At 43.9% G+C, this 25,248-nt stretch overlaps 2 protein-coding genes and 1 pseudogene across 3 annotated transcripts in view; 2 read left to right on the top strand and 1 right to left on the bottom strand.

Annotated features, from left to right (window-relative positions):
* Positions 1 to 11,471: 11,471 nt before the first annotated feature.
* On the bottom strand, positions 11,472 to 25,239 carry ANAPC16 (anaphase promoting complex subunit 16). 2 transcript variants are annotated; one of them, XM_046026864.1, is made up of 5 exons: positions 25,110 to 25,224; positions 23,517 to 23,610; positions 19,922 to 20,090; positions 13,430 to 13,504; positions 11,472 to 12,302 (listed from the first exon to the last, which is right to left on the bottom strand). In XM_046026864.1, exons 3-5 carry the CDS (start codon positions 20,061 to 20,063, stop codon positions 12,187 to 12,189), a joined length of 333 nt encoding a protein of 110 aa, XP_045882820.1. In that variant the 5' UTR covers positions 20,064 to 20,090; positions 23,517 to 23,610; positions 25,110 to 25,224; the 3' UTR covers positions 11,472 to 12,186. The 2 variants fall into 2 exon arrangements, with proteins under 2 accessions (XP_045882820.1, XP_045882819.1); XM_046026863.1 differs by lacking the exon at positions 23,517 to 23,610 and having other exon boundaries at positions 25,110 to 25,239.
* Positions 23,209 to 23,409, top strand: LOC123955824 (annotated as a pseudogene).
* The window catches only part of ASCC1 (activating signal cointegrator 1 complex subunit 1), a 103,787-nt gene continuing 103,283 nt past the window's right edge, over positions 24,745 to 25,248 (top strand). Inside the window, exon 1 of the mRNA XM_046026862.1 lies at positions 24,745 to 25,042. The gene's annotated coding sequence lies outside the window, so the exon portion shown is untranslated. The remainder of the gene's footprint in view (positions 25,043 to 25,248) is intronic.

The raw sequence follows: 25,248 nt of genomic DNA, 5'->3' as shown, positions 1-25,248 counted from the left end.
GAAGACTCGAAGCCTGAAAATGGAGGTCCAGGGAGAGGTGGGAAGTGAATTGCCCAGTATCCCAGTCCGGGGCTCCCATGCCTGGACCAGGACCTGCTGCTTGAGGCCCCACCCATGGCCTTCCCCCCTCAAGACAGCCCCAGCCATCTTGGAGGAATTACTCTGGTTTCCCCAGGAGTAGAGTCTGGAGAAGTCTGGGGAAGGCCACGGAGAAGTAGTGCGATTCCTTCCTCCTGGACAAGAACAATGCCTGGGCTCTCTCCTGAGGAGTTCAGAAGTCTGGAGGACTTTCCTCAGTTCTTTCCTGAACCACCTGCTCTTGAAACTCCAGATCTTTGCAGGCACTATTGCCTCTGTGTGAAACCCTCTTTCCCAACCTCCTTCGTCTAACTCCTACTTCCCTTTGGGTCTCAGCTGAAAGATCCCTTCCTTGAGGATTTTTCTGGGCTCCCAGCCGAGGTAGGGGTAGGCTTACGATCTAGTAGAAGAATTTATAATCCAGAACCCCTTTTAAAAACTGCCAGAGGGCCCCCAACTCTCCCTCTCTGCTGGCCTGTTGGTACTTGGCTACTTGGCCGGGGGCCCAGCGTGTGCCTCTGGGTTGGAAAAGGCACAAAGGCACAGACTGATCTGGGGTCTGGGGCCTCGGGCCTCATGCTGTGCTGCCTGGAGGCTCATGGCAGCAGGTCCCGGAGCTCGTGCACAGCGCAGAGATCACTGGTGCTCCCCAGGCTCCAGGCAGTGCAGAAGTCGGGCTGTGGCTTCTCTGGATAGCTGTGCACCTCATGCATGAGCTTTTAGCTGTTTTGGAGAGTTTATCAAGGAAGCACCTTATTCCTAAATTCATCTGGAGAGAAACATTGAAGGCAGAGGCTCACATTCAGTTAGAGAGTTTGAAGGATGTCTCCAAATCAGATATCCCTAAAGTGTCAGGAGACCTGGATCTAAAAACTTTGAATGCTGACCACAGCTGTTCCTACTAGTTTCCTGGAGCCTCAGGTCTGTCATCTGAATGTCCCTCACACTTTGTCACGAGGGACAGGAGAGGCTAATTGGAAATGCTTTGGAAATGCAGGCTGAATGGGAAATGCAGTGCTCACAGTGGAGGACACAGTGGAAATGCTCTCCCAGGGACCCTCCGGGGGCCCCCACGCAAGTGCTGGGGAGCTCACGAACGCCAAGTGTGGCTGCGGGGCAGCACTAGGACCCAGGGGCTGAGTGTGGAGCCGGCTCAGCCGGGTGAACTGACGCCAGAACACAATGTTCTCAGTGTACCCGCAGGAAACCCTGAAGAGGAGAGCCACACAAGGCCCTCTGCTGGGTGTGTTCTGGTCCCAGCCTTTGATTCTTTTTCCTAACCTCAGCCCCCACTTTCACATCCTTCAACCGGCTGAGCGGCGGCCCCACCCTGCTGGGCTGGTCCCAGGCCCCAGGAGAGCAAGCAATGCAGGAAGCCCAAGGCCTTGCTGGCCTTCACCATTTTCAAATAAGACCGTTTGCTTCTAACCTTGGTTTCCTGAATCGACCCTCTGTGATGGAAACTTTTCCACAGTGCGGAAGACAGACACAGGGGACAAAGCTGAGTTTCTAGCCCAGGCCAGGCTCTTGGCCCAGATGCAGGGAAACAGCTGATGCCTCTGAACCACCTCCTCCCTTCCTCCCCAAAGGCCAGACCCCACCTGGGATGGGGCCGAGGGCCACCAGGGCTGCCGACTACATCAGGAGGAGCTGGGAGCTGCCCAGGGGAGCACGGCCAAGTTTGGAGCAGAACGGTCTGTGATGTGGTTCCCCGTTTTTATTTCCACGAATGCTAGAATATGCTGTCCCACCGGGCTGTTCCTATTGAATGAAAATTGTTTAAAAAAGCAAACCTCTGCAAAACCAGCAGCCCTCTGTTACACAGAAGGACAAGGTGAACTTTTCACTTCCTTCCCCGCAGCCTATCGGTTCATCTGTGGTTTGGTGTCGCCCACACTGCTGTGCCATATTCAATCTCAATGTTTGCCTCCTTGTTTTGGAAGCCACAAGAGCAAGCCTCCTAAACCCATGCACCTCCCGTAGGTTGCGTGAGACTTTCACACAAGTCTCCGTGGGTTCCCACAACAGATTGCAAAATGGAAGCCTACCAGCCTCCTGGCAGGTATGGAGGCCAGATGCCAGCCTCTAGGCAGAGGCGGGCCCGGAGAGAGAGCGCGTGAGAAGCCAGTACCACCCAGCACATTCTGGCTAACGAGGCTGTGGGGGCTGCAAGAAGGGAGCAGAGTTCTGGGTGACAAGCTCCACGTCCGCCTCCTTAACAAGGGGCCTGCCTAGTCATTAAAAATAAACCCCAGTGCTTGTCTTGAGCTCCGTTCATAGGACTTCCTCCACCCCGGCTTTTCCGTCTTTTTCCAAGTATTGGTTCATAAGAGAGTTTTAGGGGGGGTCCCTCCCCCCAGGCCTATGAAGAGATTTCACTGGGTGCCTCCCAGACCTGTCTAGGCTCAGGGACTGTGATCTTGGAGAAGGGGCTTCCAAAAGCAGGTAATTCTGCTTCTCCTGGGGAAGGCTGCTCAAGGCTCAGACCCCCCAAAACACCTGGGTTCCAGTCTTAGTTTGTTCTTTTTCTTCCTTTCCCATTTAAGATTTTTAAAGTTTTTAAGTGATCTCAGCACCCAACGTGGGGCTCAAACTCACAAACCCAAGGTCAGGAGTCGCATGCTCCATCTACTGAGCCAGCCAGGAGCCCCTAGTCTTACTTTTTAAGTTTGTTGTGTGACCCTGTGCACAATTGCTTTCCCATTCGAGGCTTCATTAGCCTCATTTACAAAAGGAGAGGGTCTGGTTAGAAGTCACTGGTACAGGTGGAATTATATCCCTCCCCCAAATTCAGGTTTAAAGTTCCAACCCCAGTGCCTTAGAATGTGATCTTATCTGGAGATCTTGACAAAGGTAATTGAGTTAAAATGTGCTTAGTAGGGTGGGCCCTAAACCAAAATGACTGGTATTCTTATAAAAAGGGGAAATTTGGACACAGACCAGCATAGAGGGAAGATGGGTAAAGACGCAGGGAGAAGACAGTCATCTGCAAGCCAAGGAGAGAGGCCTGGAACAGATCCCTTCCCTCACGGCCTCCAGAAGGAACAAAGCATGCTGACATCTCGATCTTGGACTTCTAGCTTCCAGAACGGGATATGATTCAGTTTCTGTAGTTTAAACCTTTCATTCTATGCTACTCTGTTCTGGCGGCTCCATTGGGCTGTGGTAGCCTGAATGAATACAGCTGCTAAGGCCCATCCATCAGCTCTTGGGCTATGGTATTCTTTCCTGCCACCCCCTGGTGGATTCCTCTGCTCCACATGGCCTTTCTCTTAGCCTCTCCCCGTGAGTACAAGAGTGTGAGAGTGCTTAGCACAATGCCCACATCCAAGAAAGCTCACTGCATACCAGCCACAATGACCACTGTCAGGGTTCCCAGTGCGCACACACCACCTGCTCCTACGCTGAGGTCCTCTTCCTTCTAAGCCTGGGGCCTCACGGTCTCCCACGCTTTCAGTATGGAAGCCTTTCCCAGCCCCCTCAGCAGCTTTTAAATCTAAGAGTATTAAACTGGCAACTTCCAGACCCTCTTTTTTTTTTTTTTTTTTAAAGATTTTATTTATTTGAGAGAGAGCGAGAGAGATAGCAAGAGAGAGCATGAGTGGGGTGGGGGAGGGAAGAGGGAGAAAAGCAGGGTCCCCACTGAGCAGGGACCCTGATGTGGGGCTCCATCCCAGGACCCCTGGTATCGTGACCTGAACTGAAGGCAGACGCTTCACTGACTGAGCCACCCAGGCGCCCTTCTTGCTTCTCTTCTAGCTCTAGGAATGAATACTGTCGTACTGAGATGATGTCCTGCTTTCTTCCTGGCTCCTGGGTCCATTGGGTCTCTGGAGGCCTTAGCGCTTGGCATTCTAGCCGCAAACGCAGGCGGGCTGGGAGAGTCTGATTTCTTTTCTCATTATCAGGAATGCTTTCAAAAAGCATTGTAAGCTTGAATGTTGACATGGGATCATGGAATGAGCCTTGAGTCTTCTGTGAGCAGACACTGGTCCCGGATAGCAAAGTCTTAGGCTGTCTTTCAAGGAGTATGTGTTGAGAGCCACGTTGTCCTGACTTCGTAGAATATTCCAGATTCACTATATTTTGGAGACTCTGCAGAAAGTTAAGTGGGTAGAATCGCACTTCAACAGCCCCCAAACATAACCTTTGGGTTTGCTAAACGAATGAAATGCCTGTGCTTGTGTGGTTTATCTTCAAATATATGCCTGGAGATTTCTGAGTATAAGGAGTGGGGCGGGGGTGGGGATGGGAAGAAGGCGTGCGAACTTACTTCAGGCTTTCTGGGTCAAGGAAAGGAGGAGAAACCATCTGGAGGGGAACATCTCTACACAATGTCCATATACTTTAAATTTGATCACTTCAGGCTGCTGCTTATTCTGGTTTTTGGCTCAGAGCCCAGAAGGGAGGCTACTTGAATAATTCTCACTGAGCTTAGGACATCTGCCTTTCCCTACAAGTTAAGTAAATACAAATCTGAAAATGCTCAGTTTCTAGTCAGAGCAAAAATACCGTTCCCCACCTAGTGGCCTGCAAAGATCACATCGGACGCATTATACGGCTCATCGAACCCTTCCAGGCCCTAGGAGCCTGCTTTCTAAGTTATTTATTGTGAAAGCCAGGATTCTTGGTCGTTTTCTTCTTCTTCTTTTTTTTATTAACATATAATGTATTATTTGGCCCAGGGGTACAGGTCTGTGAATCATCAGGCTTACACACTTCACAGCAGTCACCATAGCACATACCCTCCCCAATGTCCATAACCCCACCATCCCATTCCTACCTCCCCTACCCCCAGCAAACCTCAGTTTGTTTCGTGAGATTAAGAGCCTCTTATGGTTTGTCTCCCTCCTGATCCCATCTTGTTTCATTTTTTCCTTCCCTACCCCCCACAACCCCCCTCCCTGCCTCTCAAATTCCTCATATCAGAAAGATCATATACTTGTCTTTCTCTGATTGACTTATTTCGCTCAGCATAATACTCTCTAGTTCCATCCATCCTAGTTCTTGCCATTGCAAATGGCAAGATTTCGTTTCTTTTGACGGCTGCACAGTATTTGTCGGCCTCTTCCTTAAGTGCACACTGGCTGTGTTAGAGAAGCGCTCTTTGATGGACAACGGAGCACAGTGAACAAGGCTCCCAACAATCTGGTCCTTGCTTCCTTCTCTTGAGAGATCTCACCACTCCCCTGTTTACAACCTTTGCTCCAGCCACACCAAATGACTAGGAGCTCCACCAGTGCGGTGGGTGACTTCACGCTGCCCTGCCTTTGCACAGGCTGTTCCCTGTCCTTGGAATGCTTTAATTTGGCATCTTCTCCACTTTGCTCAGCTAACGCAAGCTCATCAGAAGGCTCACCTTCTCTAGGAAAATTTCCTTGTCATTCCCTCTCCAAGCCCTCTTGGCTTCCACAGTACCCCAAACAGGCCAGAGTCACAGAGTTATGGCATTGTATGTATTCCATAAGTCTATTTACTTGTCTGCTTTTCCCATTGGTCCATTGGGTGGTTCCCAAACCCAACAGTGGAAGAGTCACATGAAACCCCTGACCTTAGACCTTTTAGACCCCAGGAATGAGGCCAGGGAGCCTGCATTTTTATTAGGCTTGATTCTGGGGCACAGCCAAGTGTGGGACTGTTGCCCTATCCCTGTATTTCTTTTTTCCTATACATATTACCAAAGACACAGTAGGCCCTAAGTAAATGTTTGACCCTTCTAGTTTCTCTCTGGTGACCTCTTTTTGTTTTTACTTCCTTTCCTTGCTAGCCCTAGACAGACAATTTGCTTACCCCCTTGTCCTTACCATGCAAAACTATAACCACTAATTCTTCATTTTTTTCCATATCTATTGCCGGCTGCTACAGGGCTGCTGGTACACTTCCCCAAAGATTGGTGCCATTGCAAATTCAGGGACTCTAACTGCCACTGGCCCCTGAATGTGCTTGGCAATCCTCTGACCCTGGTCAGCTCTCTCCTGTTCTTTACAGGGACTGTTCCCAACCCCACTGTTGCCACTTCTTCCTGCCACGGGCAGTAGACCGACTTGTCTCCTCCTTCACAGAGAAAATAGAAGCCATCTGATGGGAACTCCCTCAGCTTCCTGCCATCTCACCTACACATTTACCCACATCAGCACTATCCTTTTCGCCTGCCCTCCCTCCAAGAGTCATCACTCCCACTGGGCTCTGGATCCCATTCCCTCCCACTTCCCCAGGGACCTTATACCCTCAATTATCCCCTTTCTCTTCGACCTCTCCCACTGGAAAAGAAAAAAACAAATGCCTTGACTATGCATCTTGCTTTAACTGTCACCCTCTCTGTCCTTCATTTTTATCTCCCCTTCCCCTTGAACTTCTTCTTTTTCTCAGTGTTTATTTATTTGAAGGGGGGGGGGAGCGAAAGAGGGAGAGAATCTCCAGCAGACTCCCCATTGAGTGCGGAGCCCCACATGGGGCTCAACATGGGGCTAGACATGAGGCTCAATCTCATGACCCTGAGATCACTACCTGAGCTGAAAGCAAGAGTTGGAGGCTTAACCAACTGAGCCACCTAGGTGCCCCCTGTTGAACTTCTTTAAAGTGTTGCCTAGATGTGCCCCCATGTTTTCCCCTTCTGTTCACTTTCCCACCCACAGCTGTCTGGTTCGGCCTCCATTGTACCACACTGCTCTTGAGAGAAAGTCACCAAAGATCTCCTTGGTAAAATCCATCATTTCATTGCTTGGCCATACCAATATTGCTATTTGTAGTCTCCTCAGAATGTCCTCTCTCCTCGGTTTCCATGATGCCACACTCTTCACTTTCTCTCTTTGGTGACTTCCTGCCTGTTACTTTCCTCAGTTTCTAGTCCTCTGTCTGTCCCTTATGTGTAGATGTTCCTCAGGGATCTCTCTTTGGTCTGATTCTCTTCTCGCTCCATGGGCTCTCTCCCTGGGCGATTCCATCCAGCTCCCCCCTCCCGATCTTTGGTTTCATAAATATCTCTAGGCTGGTGAGTCTCAAATCTAACTTCAGCCCAGCTCACTCTCCCGTACTGTCAATTCATAGTCAACTGCCTATTGGGCATCTTGAATCTGTTCTTCTTTCTATACCCTTATCTCAGTAAATAGTATCCCTGGTCCCTCAGCCACTGATATAAGAAACCTGTGTGTCCTCTCTGAGTTCTCCAAGTTTGACCAGTCACCAAGCCCTATATAGGATACTTCTTGAGTAACTCTCAAACCAAATCTATCCTTCCATCTCCCATCCCCAACAGGTTGCAGTCATCTCATCAGGATTTCTACAACAGCTTCCTAAAGGATCTGATCTTACCGTCACTGATTCGCCACCATTCCCTCCAACTCCAACTAAACTTCCGAAGTGAAACCAGATCTTGTCATTCAAACCCTTTAAGGATTCCCCAGTGTCCTCTGCTTGAAGTTCAAACTCCTTAGCAAAATCCTTCCGGTCTGATACGCTACGAACCAACCATAACAGACCCTACAGCTTCTTAAAAGCATGATGCCTTTTCTGCTCCTTGGGCCTTTGCATATTTTATTTCCTCCACCCAGAACATACTTCCTTCCCACCCCACTGACTTGTTCTTCAGGTCTCGGTCTACAAACATCCTGGGCAATCTCTGACCCTTGCTCAGCTGGATCAGCTCTGATTTTACAACAGCTCATGCTTCCCCCGTCAGACAAGCTGTACACTTAAAATCAGTCTTTTGTCTCTCTTAATGTATTTATAGCTTCAAGGTTAGTAACTGTGTCTTGTTTGACAGCATATCCTCAGCATCTAGCAGATGCTGGACCTATAGAAAGTGCTCAATAAATGTGTGTTGAATAATAAAAGACATTTAGAAAGGAACATCCCCTCTGCTACTCTGGGTAATAAATTGTGTTGTTTTATTATTTGTGCTAAAGAGCTTATATTATAAAAATTTAACAAGCTGATTCCGAAAAATAAGCCCTCTATTAAGTATCTGGAGAGGTGGAGGCTAGCTCATGATGCCACTACCACTGGCCCCGTGTGCAGGACGGGAGCCCACGAGGACAGGGAGGTACTAGCCTCCTTTACCTTGGCTCCTCACAGGGATGGGATCATGGGAGACATGGCTGCTTTGGTCTACAGTTTCCATTTTCCCGTTGCTTCCACCTGTCAATGTAGCATTACTGAGAGCTGCAGGCTGCGATCTGGGCTCTGCCCACTACCTTATCTCAACAACCTTAGGCATTACTCCACCGTGGATGTCGCACTCTCAACAGCTACCATAGCTTCTACATCAGGGCAAACACAGAGCAAACTCGTCATTCATTCATTCAATACCTGTAACGCACCTACTACACGCCAGGTATTATTCTAGGTACTGAGTATATAGCAGCGAATGAGCCAGATAAGATCTCAACATCCCAGCTGTAAACTGGTGTGTGTGTGTGTGTGTGTGTGTGTGTGTGTGTGTGTGTGTGTACTAGATGGTCTTCAAGGTCGCTTTCAGCTCTACAATTCCGAGACTCCCAGCTGTAAACCGGTGTGTGTGTGTGTGTGTGTGTGTGTGTGTGTACTAGATGGTCTTCAAGGTCGCTTTCAGCTCTACAATTCCGAGACTCCCTCTCCGACCAGATGCAAACAAACAAGGAAGGCTAGTGGTAAAGTATCATGTTCCAGCCTCCTTCCCCCATTCTTCACCCACGGTGCCATCTCCATCCCAAAGTCAGCTCTGGGAAACAGGAAAAGGTCTGGTATTATTGGTACTCTGCCTGCAACCCAAGATTTGACTTTCCCACGTATGTTATTTAAGACTCTCTGCTGTGGCAAGGATTGTTGTGGTTGGAACTTCTGGCAATTACAAGGAGACCTGGCAAGATATTTTAGGCAGAGTTAGGTGCTTTGACAAAAGGACAGGGAGAGGCAGCATGGCCCTCTCTGTCAATGTTGTATCTCTTAGGTTTGTCTGAAAGGGTACCACATCTTGGCAGTTTCCTCCTCTTCCTTCTGGATGACAGACCTCTCCTGGTCCTATCTCCTTTCTTCTATTTCCGACTTGGCCTTAAGGTCCAAAGTTTCTACCACCTTAGGACCTGGTGTTGTGGCTGGAAGCAAGGGACTAAAGGACTTTCAACCATGTGGGGGAAGGGAAGCCATAGTCTGCAAATAGATGGACGGAGTGGAGAAGTCCTTCATCGAGGAACTTGATTTAGAATTCCACACCACGGTCGTTCATATCAGGTATGGGATGGCACCAGTAGATAAGACATTTAAGCAGATCAGTATAAAGTCAGGACTTTAATGCCGAACCTGGATAATTAAATACGAAGTTAAAAAGTAAAATTTTTGTTCAACGATGTAAGAGTAAAACCAGGTTTATTTAAGTTTACGATTTCTATCTCATGAGATAGGACACTTGTATGGAATTATCTACCAGACTGTCTTGAATCACTTTATTAACAGCAAATTCTGTCTTCAGATTTGCTCGTATCTTATGAACTAGAACCCACAGAGACAGAGATTTGAAAGGCTAGCTCCCTTGTTTATTAACTATAATCTTAGTTAATAATCTTGGTACCTCACCTTCTCAGTGCCTCTTTCCTCAACGGTAAAATAATACTTGCCTCATTTATCTCACAGGGTTGATGTGAGAATCAACACACAACATATGGAAAAATGCTTTGGGATCTGCAAAACATTTAATTGAGGAGACACCCTTACATTCAGCTTTCTTAGGATGGCTGGCTGTGCCGTCCTGGCCATTAGTTGCCATCTGCCCTCCTTGCTCATGGACGTGTCTCTCGAGCATCCAACTACCTTTGCTCCATACTGAAGCGTAAAAAGTTATGTAGACATGAACATATAGCTAATTGTCTCAGCTCCTAAAGGAAGAGGCTTTTTCTTCATTTTGCTTGAGAGCCCTTACCACCAAGCATTGGGAAAAATAAGGGAGACTAGTGACAAAGCTTATTTCCTCCTGGTAGTTAATTCATTTTATCATTAAAAAAAAAAAGGTCTTAGGATTTTTTTTTTTTTTTTGTTCAAGGCACGGGGTCAGGGTCAGCGGGATGCAGCTTGGTGCATCTAAAATAATCTCAGCTTTGGAAGCTAACAGACTTTGAGTTCAAATCCAGGCTTGGCCATTTACTTAGCTGTGCAGACTTGGCAAGTAATGCTCACTCTGAGCTTTAAGTTCCTCTTCTGTATTGGGGGCATTATGTATCTTGCAGCGATGTTGAAAAGATTATAATGAATGCCTGTGAGGGGCACACAGTGAGTGCGGGGGAGAGGACAGATACACAGCAAGGAGGCTTCAAGCTCAAAGCATGCTAGCAAGAGTTGTGTGGATGCTAAGAAGGAGGAGCAGCAGAAAAGGTGCCGGGCATGGGGGCGGGGCATCTTCAAAAGATCATGGGGGTTGTGTTCTGGCAGCACTCAAGGAGCCGCTGAAGGATCACTGTGAAAGGGGCTTCAGAAAGCATTTCTGTTCAACTGTAGGATCTCTTCAGTTCCTAAAGTCATAAAAAAGAAATGGCCAGCTAAAGAGAAAAAAATTCTCTGAGTCCCAATACCAAAGGCTAAGATGAGGTAAGGAAGCGGCTGGGCTTCAGTTATGCAAATGAAACAAATGAGGGCAAGTGAGGTCACTTCTCAACTGTCACTGGGAATGTCACCTCCAGGCTTACCGCAGTCCGGCTCTGTCTTATTTCCCTTTGGCAATTATCGAGATGGTGGGTGCTAAAAAGTACATTAGGAAACTCAATGGCTTCCAAATATGGAATCTGACTGGGTTGAGTATTATTATTGTGGAGATGGGTGAGTTGCCAGGCTGGTCATCTTGTGCTCTGACAGTGCTTTAGAGATAAGAAACGTGGGCTGAATTATCAATCAAGTGAAATCTATTCCAAGTTCCAAGATTTCTTTCTGCCCGGGCTATGTGACCATGAATAGGTTTTCAACATCCCTGTGCTCAGATTCTGTGAGTCAGATTACTGACTCAATGGTCATCACCTCCTTATCAGGTAGTATGTGTTAAACATTTTGAACTCCCAAGATTAGGGTCAATTGCCACTGGGACTATATGTATTCATAATTAAGCAACTCTAAGCAGGTCAGGTACAGGTTATCACAGAGGAGAAAGGCAAATGTTATCAAGGCAAAATTAGCACAGAATCTAAAATAAATGATTTTCCCAAGTATCCTGGGAGGGAGAACAAAGGCCATCCCTTAGCTTTCCAGGTTTTTCTGTGTCATGGTGTGAAAACCTACTAAATTCATATAGTTCTGTAAAGACAACTATCCCTGAGATAAAGGAAATCTATCATTTGCTCAGGAGAAATGTTTTTAGATTCCCTTCTTATAAAAAGTAATTTGACCTCTTTCCCCTATCCCAAATCCCTGAGACTTCCAAAGGATAAAGAAACCAATTTGGAGCTCTTTCAAAGGATTTATTTGCTACAGAATTGCTTGAGCCCACCCACAAGATGAACTCAGGATTTCTGTGTTTAAAAGGATTTTGCTCACGGATTTATTTTTACAAGTGCTTCAACATTCAAAAAGTAATTCTTTTCGCCAGTATTTGGCATGTCTAGAAGAGGTTAGAAAAAGTTAGAATCTATAGAATTGATGTCTAAAAATAGAAAAAAACCCGAACGTTTTAAAATTCCTCATTTGGACAGGTCCTGAGTTGAAATCACATTCATCTGCATGAAGAACTGTTTTAGGTCAGAAACACTGTGTTTTGTAACTCCCGATCCCGATCTTAGATTTGACTGGTGAGGATTCCAGGCACTGCATGAATGACAGGAGAGACGTCATTCAGTGGGCCAATTCCGGTATGTGTCCTACCTGGCTTGTAAAGTTTTATAAATATTTCTTAAACCTAAACCTCTGGTTCTCTGATGCCGATTGTCTTAATCTGATTCTCAATACTTTTTTAAACAAATAAACAAAAAATTTCCCTGCAAGATCACACATTTAAGTATTTGTTGCTTGTGGATAGATACAGAGAAACCAAGTATGGATGTGAATTAACAATTCAGCAATGGAGCTGTGAATCTCTGGATGGCTGCATATGCTGCAAGAAAAGTCCCTCGCTGGCCCTGCACTTGCTGTGCACCAGAGCTGATCATCCCGGCAAGGTCAACCCGACGAGGGTGTGAACCCCAGCAGCTGCTCGATGGGTTTAAACCGCCACTCATCTGCCTCCAGCTCTTCTACCAAACCAGCTAATTTTTCCATCCGAGCAACTTGCTGATCTGCAAAGAGTCAAGGAGGCAATATATAATACAAAATATTTCCCATGAGACAGTCACCAACCACCAACGTGATCACTGGTTTAAAAATAATTTCTAGAAGGGGGTGCCTGGCTGGCTCAGTTGGTTGAGCGTCCAACTCTTGGTTTTGGCTGAGGTCATGATCTCAGGGTCATGAGATTGAGCCCCATGTTGGGCTCTGTGCCCAGCACAGAGTCTGCTTGAGATTCTTTCCCTCTCCCTCTGCCCTTTCCCTGTGCTCTCTCTCTAAAATCAGTAAATAAAATCTTAAAAAAAAAAACCCAACAAAAAACCATAAACATCTAAAAAAAGTAACTTCTAGGTGTGCGTGGGTGGCTCAGTGGGTTAAACCTCTGCCTTTGGCTCAGGTCATGATCCCAGGGTCCTGGGATCGAGCCCCGCACTGGGCTCTCTGCTCAGCAGGGAGCCTGCTTCCCCCTCTCTCTACCTGCCTCTCTGCCTACTTGTGATCTCTCTCTCTCTCTAATAAATAAAATATTTTTGAAAAAAAAATTAACTTCTAGGAGGATTTTTCCCCTCAATATTCAAGTGTTAGAGTCTTATTCTATGTTAGTCAGAAGATTAAATCTTTAAAAAAAAATTAAAAAAAGAGTATGGATCCTCCATGCCATAGTGATGTGTACTAAAGTCCTAGAGTTCCAGGCAATTGCCGCTTTCCCTCCCATATTATGCCTTCACCGGAGAAATGGTCTGGTGGGAGAACATGGTGCTACCAGGATCTCAGAGGCAGACAGACCATAAGGTATTACATACATACCTGAGGAATGAAGATGATGGTAACCAGTAGGGGACAACAACAAAAGGTTTCAGAAAGGGGAGGAAAAGGCAACACAAGAGGAGCAGGAAGCATTGACTCCGCGAGAAAACTAAACCTTCTGACTTCAGCTTTGAGCCTCAAGGTGGACATTTTGTCTGGCTTAAGATCATAGAATGTTTTTGTTTACAGGTAATTTAGAAAGTTCACTTAAATAGCCTTGTTGAGTTCCAGGAGTTTTTGTCACAAAGCACACTGATCTTTCTGAACCCTCCTCTCCCCCCACCACCCCGACTTATTCTCACGGTTAGTGTACAAACACTCACGTGCTTACCATGTTTCACCTGTTTAAGTGTAGATGCCACTTGATAACTGAAAACGGATTCACAGAGGAATCTTTCAGAGCCATCTACAAACAGAAGAGGAAAAGTTTTAATGTGCTTGAAGGATTTTATGGCTTCTGATAAACCAGGTGAGTGTGCCTGTTCTTTTCCCTGCTTTCACATTCAAGGTCCAGTTTTCAGTGTTTACAAAGAGGGTTTCTGTTCCATTGAGAACGAACAGTGCTCTGCTATAAAAGCTACTTCTTCTTTTTTTTTTTTTTTTTTTTTTTTTTTTTTTTTTTTTTTTTTAAAAGCTACTTCTTCTATACCTAGAATATTACAACAGTCCCTCTACTTGTTTCAGAGTTTAAAAATAATGTTTAAAAAAACAAAAATAAGAAACCTCAGTGTGATGTCCTGGTCAACAGTTCTCCCCTCTTAACCTGACAGTTTCTTAATGTTCTCTGATTCTGCATGTCAGGCAAACGCTGACATCAGACACATTTGGCCACGTGGCTCCTGTGCTATCAAAATACAAAGGCACGTCAAATCTCTGAATCACTTTCATTCTGAAAAGTAAAGCTGAGGGGGAAAGAGCTGTTGTTGATTTTTAATATATCAAAATTACATCACTATGACCATCACAAAGCACTGCTGGGAAATTTTATTCTGTAAACGCAAATTGTAACCTTGATTTTCCAACTGAACCAAAACACTGCAATTTGCATGGAGATAAGAGTATGGTGCAATTTCAGAACGTAGCATTGTACTGGTTCCAAGAACTGGCAACAAGAAGGTAGCTAATTCAGTCACAACAGCACTGGGAAGATGATTGTGAAATATCAGCTAGTTCATGTTCTTGTCAGACAAGGGCTAATATGGCAAAATATACTCCATAAGATACAGAGCTCATATAAGAAAATGTGACTTTTAGAAATGTAGCAGAAACCATTTGGGGAAGGTGTCTTATTGCAAAAAATCCTAAACAAATGGAGGAAGAGGACACAGCTGTCTTTTTTTAGGTGGCAGTTCATGCCAGCACTACTAGGTGTCAAGCACTCACCCATCAATCATGGGTTGGCGTGTCAGCCAGCTATTAAGTGACAAGGAGATAGGAGTAACACATTCTGGCTTCCTGCTGTGTTTCACACAAGGTTGACCTTATTTCAGAAGTCCTGGTTGTAAACAATGAATACTGTTACGCTGAAAAAAATAAATAAAATGGGGGGGGGGGGGGGGAAGAAGTCCTGGTTGTAGAAAGTAAAGGAAACCTCATTTGAAATAGAATCAGGAGGCCAGAAGGGGGAGCTCTTATGTTCTAACACTCCCGGTCAATCGCAGACTTCTAACATGTAGAGGCAAATTTTGCTTTCCCAGCAGGAAGAAGTCTTGTTATTTTGCTACCCCAGCAGCATGAAGAAAGGGTTTTCTCCTTGCCAGGCAACAACCCAGCCAATGAGAAACTGTCATTACTCAGCCAATGAAAAGCCACTACACTTCACAAATGCCTCGTTTGTGCCAATGGCCTTTTTGTTTATTATAGTCCTCTCCCAATCCTTTGTTCTCTGGACATGACTATGGTTTTGCCATTGCTTGCCTGGCTCCAGCCGCAATTCCTTGCTACTGCTGAATAAACCCATTTTTGCTGGTAAAATAACGTAAGTTATTTTTAGGATTAACATGGTGAGGGGTGCCTGGCTGGATTAGTTGGTAGAGCATGTGACTCTTGATCTTGGGGTCCTGAGTTCAAATCAATGTTGGGCCTAGAGTTTACTTAAAAAAAAAAAAAAAAAAAAGGCGGGGCACCTGGGTGGCTCAGTCGGTTGGGTGTCTGTCTTCGGCTTGGGTCATGGTCTTGGGGTCCTGGGATCAAGCCCCGTATGAAGCCCCAAATTGGGTTCCCTGATCTCCCTGATCTGGCAGGGAGCCTGCTTCTCCTTCTCCTTCTGCCCCTCTCCACTGCTTGTGTGCTCTTCCTTGCTCTCTCTCAAATAAATAAAATCTTGGAAAAAAAAAAAAAAAGAGTGGCAGTGTGTCTGAGCAGCCTAATTGGTTAAGTGTCTGACTCTTGATCTCAGCTCAGGTCTTGATCTGAGGGTTTTGAGTTCATGCCCCCCTCTCTCTCTCTAACAAAAAAATAAACAAAATCTTAAAAAAAAAAAAAGATGAACTTGGTAAACAATAAAAGCACAGATGTTGTATCCAAATGGCATGAATATACAACCAGGAGGGTTTCTGTCCAATCTATATTTTTTAAAACTTTACTTATTTATTTGACAGACAGAGATCACAAGTAGGCAGAGAGGCAGGCAGAGAGAGGAGGAAGCAGGCTCCCTGCTGAGCGAAGAGGCCCAATGTGGGTGTCAATCCCAGGACCCTGAGATCATGACCTGAGCCGAAGGCGGAGGCTTTAACCCACTGAGCCACCCAGGCGCCCCTGCCCAATATATTATTTTAAACAACGTATTTTTTTATTTTAGAGAGAGAGAGCACGAACACAAGCAGGGGGAGTGACAGGCAGAGCGAGAATCAGGCTCCCTGCCAAGCAAGGAACCCAACACGGGACTCGATCCCAGGACCCTGGACCCAAGCCAAAGGCAGACATTTAACCGGCTAAGCCACCCAGGCATTCTGTTTCTGTCCAATATTATATTCAAAATTAATATAAAAAAGAAATGAAAACATACTTATTTTCATATATATTATGTATTAATGTATGCACAGAATGTTATGTATTATTTCAAAATATTATTTCACAAATTGCTATACACCTTAGGAAGAGTGTCACATTCTTTAAATTCAACCTCTTTTCTATATATTGTACTATATGGTATATGATCCTGTCCCCTCTTCCCTCCCCCATTCTTCTGGCTGAATGGAAGCCATTTGTAAGCAGATCATCTAAACTGACCAAAAAATTTTGATTTTCAATTAATTCAGTTTTATACTGACTGCCCAGTTTACTATGTAAATATGCCAGTGTTCATTACCCTATTTATACCCTTGCTTTAAGAGTCAAATTACAACTCAAGTTTTATTTTAGAAAGAGCAAAGCATAGAGAATTAGAGCCCACTTCTCAGGTAGTTTGATCCTGAACTTTGGGATCTCATGCAAGGCAGTGGGGATTATGGGCTTTAAGGATCAGGCCAATATGTATTTGGAAGCTCCTGGAAGTACTACCTCCCACTTACATTTAATCACAGGTGCTGTATTAGGATAAAATGCCTAAGTTATAACATTTGCATATTTCCCTTGGCAATGAACTTCAAAGCAAAAAGATGTAAGCTAATCTTTCAAAAAGGTACCTGCATATCACTTTACCACTGTATGCCTATGGAACACACTTTCACTGATTTGCAGCTCTGTACTAACCACAAAGTCACATCCCATTAGATGTGATATCTGCACCAATCTAAAGCCTGGAATTTCTCTAGAGAGGAGTCAGCGGGGGCAATCTATCTTCTATTTAGAAATTGTAATCAAACCCTTTGTAACACACCAAGCAGCAATGCATCACTTTCCTCTTAAGGCACAAGCAAAGGTTATTAAGTAGTGAAAAGTTCAGTAAGTTGCCCAAACCTAACATCGTGCCAACTCCAATAAATAGGATGCTATCAAGTTCATTTAAAAGAATATTACCTCAAAAAAAATTACCTCACAGCAGGAAATCAGACAATACCAGATAACTTATATTTTAGTAGCCTACGATATCACTAAAGTTCAGCTACTTCTGGGCTGGAAGGCAGTTTCTAATTTGCTCACTAAACTGGGTGAGGACAATCTTAGCCACGGGCTAAAAACTGCCGTACAGATCTTCGGTTTATGATGGAGTTATATCCTGATAAACCCATCCTAAGCTAAAAATACCAAGTTGAAAATGCATTTAATATACCTAACCTACCAAACATCATAGCTTAGCCTAGCCTACCTTCAACATGCTTGGAACACTTACATTAGCCTACAGTTGGGAAAAAAATCATCTAACACAAAGCCTATTTTATAATAAAGTGTCGAATATCTCATGTAAATTATTGAATACTGTACTGAAAGTGAAAACCAGGAATGGTTGTGTGGGTACCGAATGGTTGTAAGTGTATCGGTTGTTTACCCTGGTGATCATGTGGCTGAGAACTGTGGCTCCCTGTCCCTGCCCAGCATCCCAAGAGGGTACTGTACCAAATGTCGCTAGCTCAGGAAAAGATCAAAATTCAAAACTCAGAGTATGCTCTCTACTAAATGCATATGGCTTGTGCATTATGGTAAGGTCAAAAAAATCCCAAGTAGAACCATTGGTAACCTGGGGTCTGTGTACACATTGCTTAAGTGAGGGTGTCTGTTAGAGACTGGATGCATGATAAAGTTAAGTCATAAATAATAAAGTTAAGTACATTATCTGGGCTTCTTATCCTTAGACCTAGGAGGATGCAAGATCAAGTTGAACCTGTTAAGACTAAAAACGGTATCCAACTTGGATCCTGATTACTTTTCTTCCTTACTCTGAAAAGGCAACTTTTCTTACTTTGTTTTCATAGCTGGTTAAACTACTGTAAGAAAAATGGTCAGGTACATATGTGTTAGATTAACTGTATAACAGCATCACCTATAAACACGATAGAAGATGCTTCCAAATCTAACACCCTTATTAAATTTCATTTAGGAGTACTCTTTTTCAATTTAACATTCTTGATTTGACCAGGCTAGTTCAGGGATTACCATCTCTAATTTTTCATAGTCTGTCCTTAAGTAGCTTTAAAATATAGCTAAAACTTTAAACCTAAGAAAGGCAATGAAAACTGTGCATTTTGAATTTAAATCTTATATAAATTCATCCTACAACAGAAAGCCAACACATTCCGCCATGAAACAACTGGGATGGAATAAAAATGGATAGAACTTGTTATAACATCAACATTCAGACTAACCTCAGTAGCATTTCTTCTTTAATGTTTCTAAGTAATCTGTAGTAAATAAACGGATACAGAATGCTTATAGCTTTGAGACTAAGGAGGTACCTCCTGTATTAAATTTCTCCTGTAGCTAGAATTTAAATGAATTCAATCTTAGAGTCCATTGTTAAACACTGATTCCTTTTCTGCTGCTATCAGACTCAGTAAGCAATTTAAGTGCCTTCAATTTTTGATTTTTGTGGGCAACTTCCTTAACACCAGGTCTCTGCTGCATAAACTGAAGTCGTATTTTTAGTGCCACATATGGTAAAGGCCCCAATTATTCACTATGTCCAGAGTCAGTGATACAAACTCAAGTATTCAGTTAACACAACTGAAGAGAATGAAAAGGCAAAGTACGTACCTCTCATTTTTATCACTGACTACACTACCTGATTGTCTATTTCAGCAATTGCGATTTGAACCAATTCCAGAGAGGCCTGTGGTCCCAGTCTTCCCACGTTTCTCTGTCATGAATGATTCTTCTGTTTGTTCTGGCTTAACCCAAAACTCTTTCTGCCTGATAAAAATGAATAAAGTTCACCCCAAAAAGCTGACTCCTAACTATAGTTTGTACCTTTCTCAGAGATTTCTGGATTAATTTTTAAATGTACTTACCAAAATTTGCAACTTAAAGCAAAAAAGATCAATATACACCTAAGCACAAAAGTGCTAGAATCAGGTAGATTTTGAATCCTTAATAGGTTCTTTGCTGACTTTTTTCAAAACATGACAGTTTAATCCTTATGGACCAATCCTTCATGAGCATTCCCTGAATGTTAGTCAAAACATTCTGTGCTGCACCCTAGACCAATTCGGCATCTCTCAGATGGGCCAGAAATGTGCATTTTAAACTAAGCGCTTTAGGTGATTTTTATGCTCTCTATTAAGAATTTACTATCTAGCTCCTAAAGTGACATGTATCCAATGAATTTCGGTATCAGTGCAGTGCCATGCTTACAGCTTGTGCTCTCATCTTGGCCAGCCAGTTTGCAAATGGGTGCTGAGTAAGATGGTGGATGATCTGATGCAAATCCAGCTCCAGTGCTGGGAAAACCACACAGCACTGTCCTGTAGTCAGCCAGGGGAGCCATTTTCTCATACAAAAGTGGTATAATAGTTTTTATTTCCACTTAGAACCCATTTGATGAGGTTGATCTATCAGTGGATTAATTACATTAGAAAAAAATACATCAAACCTACTCATCATAGGGAGGCAGACTGGTGCCAGGATAAAGCAAACTGGAACAGGAGGTCAAGAGAATTCCTGGTTCTAGTGCTGACTTTGTCTTTAATGTAGTCAAAGCACTTTAGCTTTTCTGGGTCTCAGTAAGTCTAGATGACTTCCTTGATTTCCAAAGCCTTTTTCAGCTCCAAAATTATGAGTCTGGAGAAAGATTTGTGTTTCAAATAATATTTTGAAATGGGGACAAGAAATGAAATGTGGAGCTGAAATCAGGGCAAACTTGTCTCTAATCCACTTAATAGCTTCTTTGTAATTAATATTCACTGCAGGTCAGAATCCAATTATTCAGCAAAAAGCAGCATGAGATCACCTTCTAACATCTCTCCAGCTCCTTTGGGGTAGGTGAAAAGGGCTTTCCGTGGTGGGGCAAGGTCTGAGACACTGAAACCAGATCCAGTGACAGAACTTCCACTGACCCCACCAGCTGAGGAGGATGATGAAGAGGCAGCCATTTCCTCTCTAGCAGAATTCTCACTTCACTACAGAGAAAGAAAAACAGCAATTGGCAAGTTTATGGAAGTGAGAGTGACATTTCATTCTAGCTGCCATAAAAATCAGCATACAGTTTAGTAAATAATGAGGTCCCCCCTTTTCTACCCTCTCTGTTCCCACAATCTTTTACTGATGCCTCAGACAAAAATGTTTCTCAGGATTATAAGTGAAATATGTTTATTCTGTTTTTCTACTTAAAATACTACTTCCTATCATTAGCAAACTGTTTGTATCACTTGGGATCAGCTGTGGGTGATTTATGGGTTATGAAGGGGTGATACGGCAGTGCCAGGGTAGCAGTGGACTGAGGAAATAAATTATGATAAAACAACATGCCTCACAGGACAGTTTGTCTTGGATATATCCTGACAAAGCCATACCAAAAAATTCACTTATAAAATTTTCCAAATAAAATTCCAGAATAACACTGTGTTCTGTTCCCAAGGAAAGGGAATTGGTTAGGAAATACATATTTGTCCTTTCATGAAAAATGTTTTTCCCATCCTAATGTAATACCCAAATTGATCACTTGGTGGCATTCCCAAACTGGAAGAAAACGGCTCATGAACTGATCTTTGAATTCAAGGTTTAATATACAGCAGCTGAGTTTAACCCTATGTCATATCAAAAAATCAAAAAGCCCAAATGCAAATGAGAAGATCATATATGAGAATATATGATTCCTTACAGAAGTTCATAACAAAAATATTATATTACACACTTACATAAGATTCTAAGACGTCTGTTTTCTAAAAAGAATGGTCTAGCACTGTGCTAACAGAACTTTCTGCCATGATGGAAATGTTCTAACATTTTATTTCTGTGCTGTCCAATATGGTAACCATTAACCTCATGTGGCTATTAGTGTGACTGAAGAACTGTGTTTTAATAAAAAAAATTTTTTTAAAGTAATCTCTATACCAATATGGGCTTGAACTCACAACTCCAAGATTAACAGTTGCATGCTCTACCAACTGAACCAGCCAGGTGCCCTTGAAGAACTGTATTTTAGATTTTATTTAATATTAACTGAAACTGAAATACCCACATATGGCTAGTGGTTACTGTACTGGATAATATAACTCTAGTATTTATTTATTTGACAGACAGAGATCACAAGTAGGCAGAGAGGCAGGCAGAGAGAGAGGGGGGATGCAGGCTCCCCTCTGAGCAGAGAGCCCGATGCAGGGCTCGATCCCAGGACCCTGGGATCATGACCTGAGCCAAAGGCAGAGGCTTAACCCGCTGAGCCACCCAGGTGCCCCTATAACTCTAGTATTTAGACTAAAGAAATGACTTTATACTGAATTGTATGCTTTGAGATGGCTATTAGTTAATTTTATGTTATGTGAATTTCAGCTCAATTAAAAAAAGAAAGAGGGGCGCCTGGGTGGCTCAGTCATCGGGTGTCTGCCTTTGGCTCAGGTTATTATCCCTGGGTCCTGGGATAGAGCCTTGCCTCTGGCTCCTTGCTTGGGCAGGAAGCCTGCTTCTCCCTCTCCCACTCCCCCTGCTTGTGTTCCCTCTCTTGCTCTCTCTCTCTGCCAATTAAATAAATAAATAAAATCTTAAAAAAAACAAAGAAAAAATGACTTTAAAAGGATTTAAAAGATGAATTTTCCTCTTTATTGGCCATCAAGAATTTTAGCTGATTTTTTTTCTTCTTTTGCTAGTTGCAAAATAAAGACATTTGTTACAAAAGTTGGAACTTATGAAAAAATTGAAAAAAATGAGGGAATGCTATGCAGATATAAATCCTATATATACATAATCCAGTTTCCTAGCAAGAAAAATCCTATACTGCACATTTCTGAAATGCCGGCTGTTCTGTTTCCTCAGTTTTGTGATGAGGATTTAAGGCTGTCAGGGAAGCAGAGTTTAATTTTCTATTTCATTATATGTCCATAAGTAATATGATTAAAACTGAAGTGAGATATGGGAACAGTAAGGCAACTGTTTTAAGTAGAATGTCAGCCTACTTAAAAACTCAAACTGATTAAGGACATTGTCGATCTTGCTATTAGATCACCTTTTCTTTTTCTCTGAGTTCTTTAACTTTCAAATAATATTCATATGCACAGAGACAACTTTTCAAATTGGATTTATATCCAATCCTTTGGGCAACACTAGCTTAAAATATACCTTGACAGGTTCTTAAATGCTTTTTTAAACAGAACTTAAGCAGTAATGGACCTGGTCTATATTTCTAAGTGTAAAATTAAAAAAAAAAATTTCTAAGTGGATTCTTGCTGGGATTCAAAGTATACAGGTGATTTAGCCAGGCACTGAGGTACTCAGTCTTATTTCCCATCAGTTCAGAGCAGAACCTACTGTGAACTGTTTATATATCTCTCCTAAGACTTAAAACTCTAATCTTTTTCCTACACCTTGATAAATGCTCTCTATTCAGTTGCAAATGCAAGGGATACATTATATTTTGAAATCAGTTGCTCAGCAGAGCTCCCTAGGGACTGCCAGAGTGAGGACAGCTTCAAAGGCTGGACACAGTGTGACTTCTAAACTGGGTATAAATCAAAGGAATTCCCTTTCATCCCGTTTTCTTTCAAACTCAGAACTACTATCATTCAATACATAAAACAGCCAGGGCTGAAAACTGGAGTGGGTAATTAGCACAAAGCTACGGTTACATAAATAAGCAGTTTACTGCTGAGGTAGAATAATACACTTCAGTAATTTCTAGCGTTAAAGATTTAAGTTGAATTTTGCATGCTATCAGTAGATGGGAAAAGGAGGTAAAGTGAAACAAACAATAAACCCTGCTTTGCAACTGCTTTATGAAGGTAGGCATTCTGATCATGAGAACCAAACGTAATGCTTGGCCTATTCTAAGTAGTTGCTGATTTAAATAAATGTTTGCTAAATGAATTAAACATTTCGCAGGAACCACAAAATTCCTTAAAGGTCATCAAATCAAATTCCCTCATTTTATAGATGACCAAACAGAACCAAGCTATAGAAACGTTAGCATACATGCTGTGACATTCTTCAAGCAATGGCTTTGTGGGCATGTATCAGGTGCCATGTGAGAGAGGTAAAACAGCATAGAGGTTAGATAGAGTTCAGACTCTGAAGTTTCTTGGTCTCAGCTTTGCGCAGTGGCAGTATCGTAGCCAATGAGGTTTATCCGAGGCGCGATTATTGCTAATTGAAGTTTCTTGGTCTGGGTTCATGTTGTGGTTTGGCTATTTAGCTTGCTGTATGACTCTGGACAAATCACTTAACCTTCCCGTTCCTCAGTTGCCTCATCTCCAAAAAGGGGATAATAGTATTTCCCTCATAATTGTGTCACAAAGGATAATATAACTAAAGCACTGAATATAGTTACAGGCATAGTAAACAATGATACCAGCTATCCAAAATTAGTAATGGTTATTTACTCCTGAATCTTTTACCCCTCTCTGCAGATTCATTTTTGATCCACAGTATGTCCCAACACACTGATGGGAAAATTTTCAGTTCTCTCCATTTGACAGAATCGGCATGCTCCTAGAGGGGCAAAGATCTGCTCAGGAAGAGGGGAAATGCCCTCCATTAATGCACTTCACACTTTCATTTTAAGGTTCCTGCATTTAGGAAGGATTCTTTGATCTAGGAAAGGGGGAACAGGTTGTCTTTCTACCCTGGAGGCCTAGCACAGAACCTGGATGAGAACGTTTCATAAGCGAATACCCAAATGAAAGAACTAGTGGCTCAGCAAAGGTTATATGCATGGGACAGAGAAGCAGGGTGTCCTGAGGGCTGGTCCACTATTTTTTTTTTCCTTCCACATTCTGCAGATCTACAGTATTAACACAACTCTCACACACCAGGTTGCCGGGCTCAGTAAAATTCTGCTTTATGAATACATAGTCATAATGAAGTAGTCTGGGGTTGGGGCCTCTAAGGTAAACGGAGTCTACGGGCAGCTGGGATCCCCATAGGAGAGCAATGCTACTTTGGGGGTCCACAGCATGGCTGTTTCCACAGTGACAGGCCGATCAAACATTTACTTCGCCTACGACAAGGATGACCTCGTATTCATAAATATTGCTTTTTATCGGATATATGCCTATTTTCTTTTTTTTTTTTTTAAGATTTTATTTACTTATTTGACTGAGAGAGAAGAGATCACAAGTACGCAGAGAGGCAGACAGAGAGGGGGTAAGCAGAACCAGGATCCCTGCAGAGCACAGAGCCCGATGCGGCCTGATCACTGTACCCCGAGATCATGACCCAGGGCGAAGGCTGAGGCTTAACCTACTAAACCACTCAGGCGCCCTATGCCTATTTTCTTAAAAAGAATCTTCACTTTAGAAGTCTTATGCGGACGCCTGGGTGGCTCAGTGGGTTAACCCTCTGCCTTCCGCTCAGGTCATGAACCCAGGGACTTGGGATCAAGCCCCGTACCAGGCTCGTTGCTCAGCGGGGAGCCTGCTCCCTGCTCCCCCCCGCCCCGCCCCACCTACCTCTCTCTGCAGACTTGTGATCTCTGTCTCTCTGTCAAATAAACAAAATCTTAAAAAAAAAAAAAAAAGTCTCCATATGAAAAAAACGCTGAAGGAAATACTCTGGTGCAATGGCAAATTATTACAAGCAATCGTTAAATTCCATCATCAACAAATCGTTGCACTTGGACGGCTGGACTACCACCCAAACGAAAGCGATAGCTAAAACCAGGTGAGGTGGCTAGAAAGGGGCTGGAAAGAGGACGGGCAAAATGCCAGCGGTTTCCAAACTAACTCCAAAGCACGCTTCCTCCCCGGTCCCCGCCGTTGATCTCCAGGGGGCGACGCCACTGGCATTGCTTTACTGCGCAGGCGCCAGCCCTCCGCCCGCATGCGCACCCGGTCCGGCGGGGCCTGAGGAAATTTCCTTACACTCCCTCTGCAGCAGGCTCCAGTTTCTCCTCCTATCTTCTCCATTTTACTAGTCCCTGCAGGTAGGATCCCAGGGATCTACTCCCTTTCACTAAGCTCCCGGCTGTCCCTAAGTCCTCGGCCACTTACCTCAGAGGATTTGGCACTTTCCCCTACAGCCCCGCCCCCAGGGCCAGCCAGAGCGGCCGCGTTTACAACGACGAGGACGGCGGCGTGCGCGCGCCCGGGCGGCGGGAACCCGTGCCGGCGGCGGCGTGAGGGCGCCCGC

This window comes from Meles meles, chromosome 13 (assembly GCF_922984935.1).
Source record: "Meles meles chromosome 13, mMelMel3.1 paternal haplotype, whole genome shotgun sequence".
Lineage (NCBI taxonomy): Eukaryota > Metazoa > Chordata > Mammalia > Carnivora > Mustelidae > Meles > Meles meles.
The sequence above is the reverse complement of the archived record's forward strand: the minus strand, read 5'-3'. Positions and strand labels throughout refer to the sequence as shown.

Excerpts from the sequence above, each read along its gene's own strand:
- ANAPC16 (XM_046026863.1), bottom strand. The coding sequence starts at position 20,063 with ATGGCTGCCTCTTCATCATCCTCCTCAGCTGGTGGGGTCAGTGGAAGT. Across the intron at positions 13,505-19,921 it reads AGCTGGAGAGATGTTAGAAG|ATGGCTCTGAAAGATTCCTC; the intron begins GTGATCTCATGC and ends TTCTGTTTGTAG. Across the intron at positions 12,303-13,429 it reads ACTTAAACAGGTGAAACATG|ATCAGCAAGTTGCTCGGATG; the intron begins GTAAGCACGTGA and ends GACTCTTTGCAG.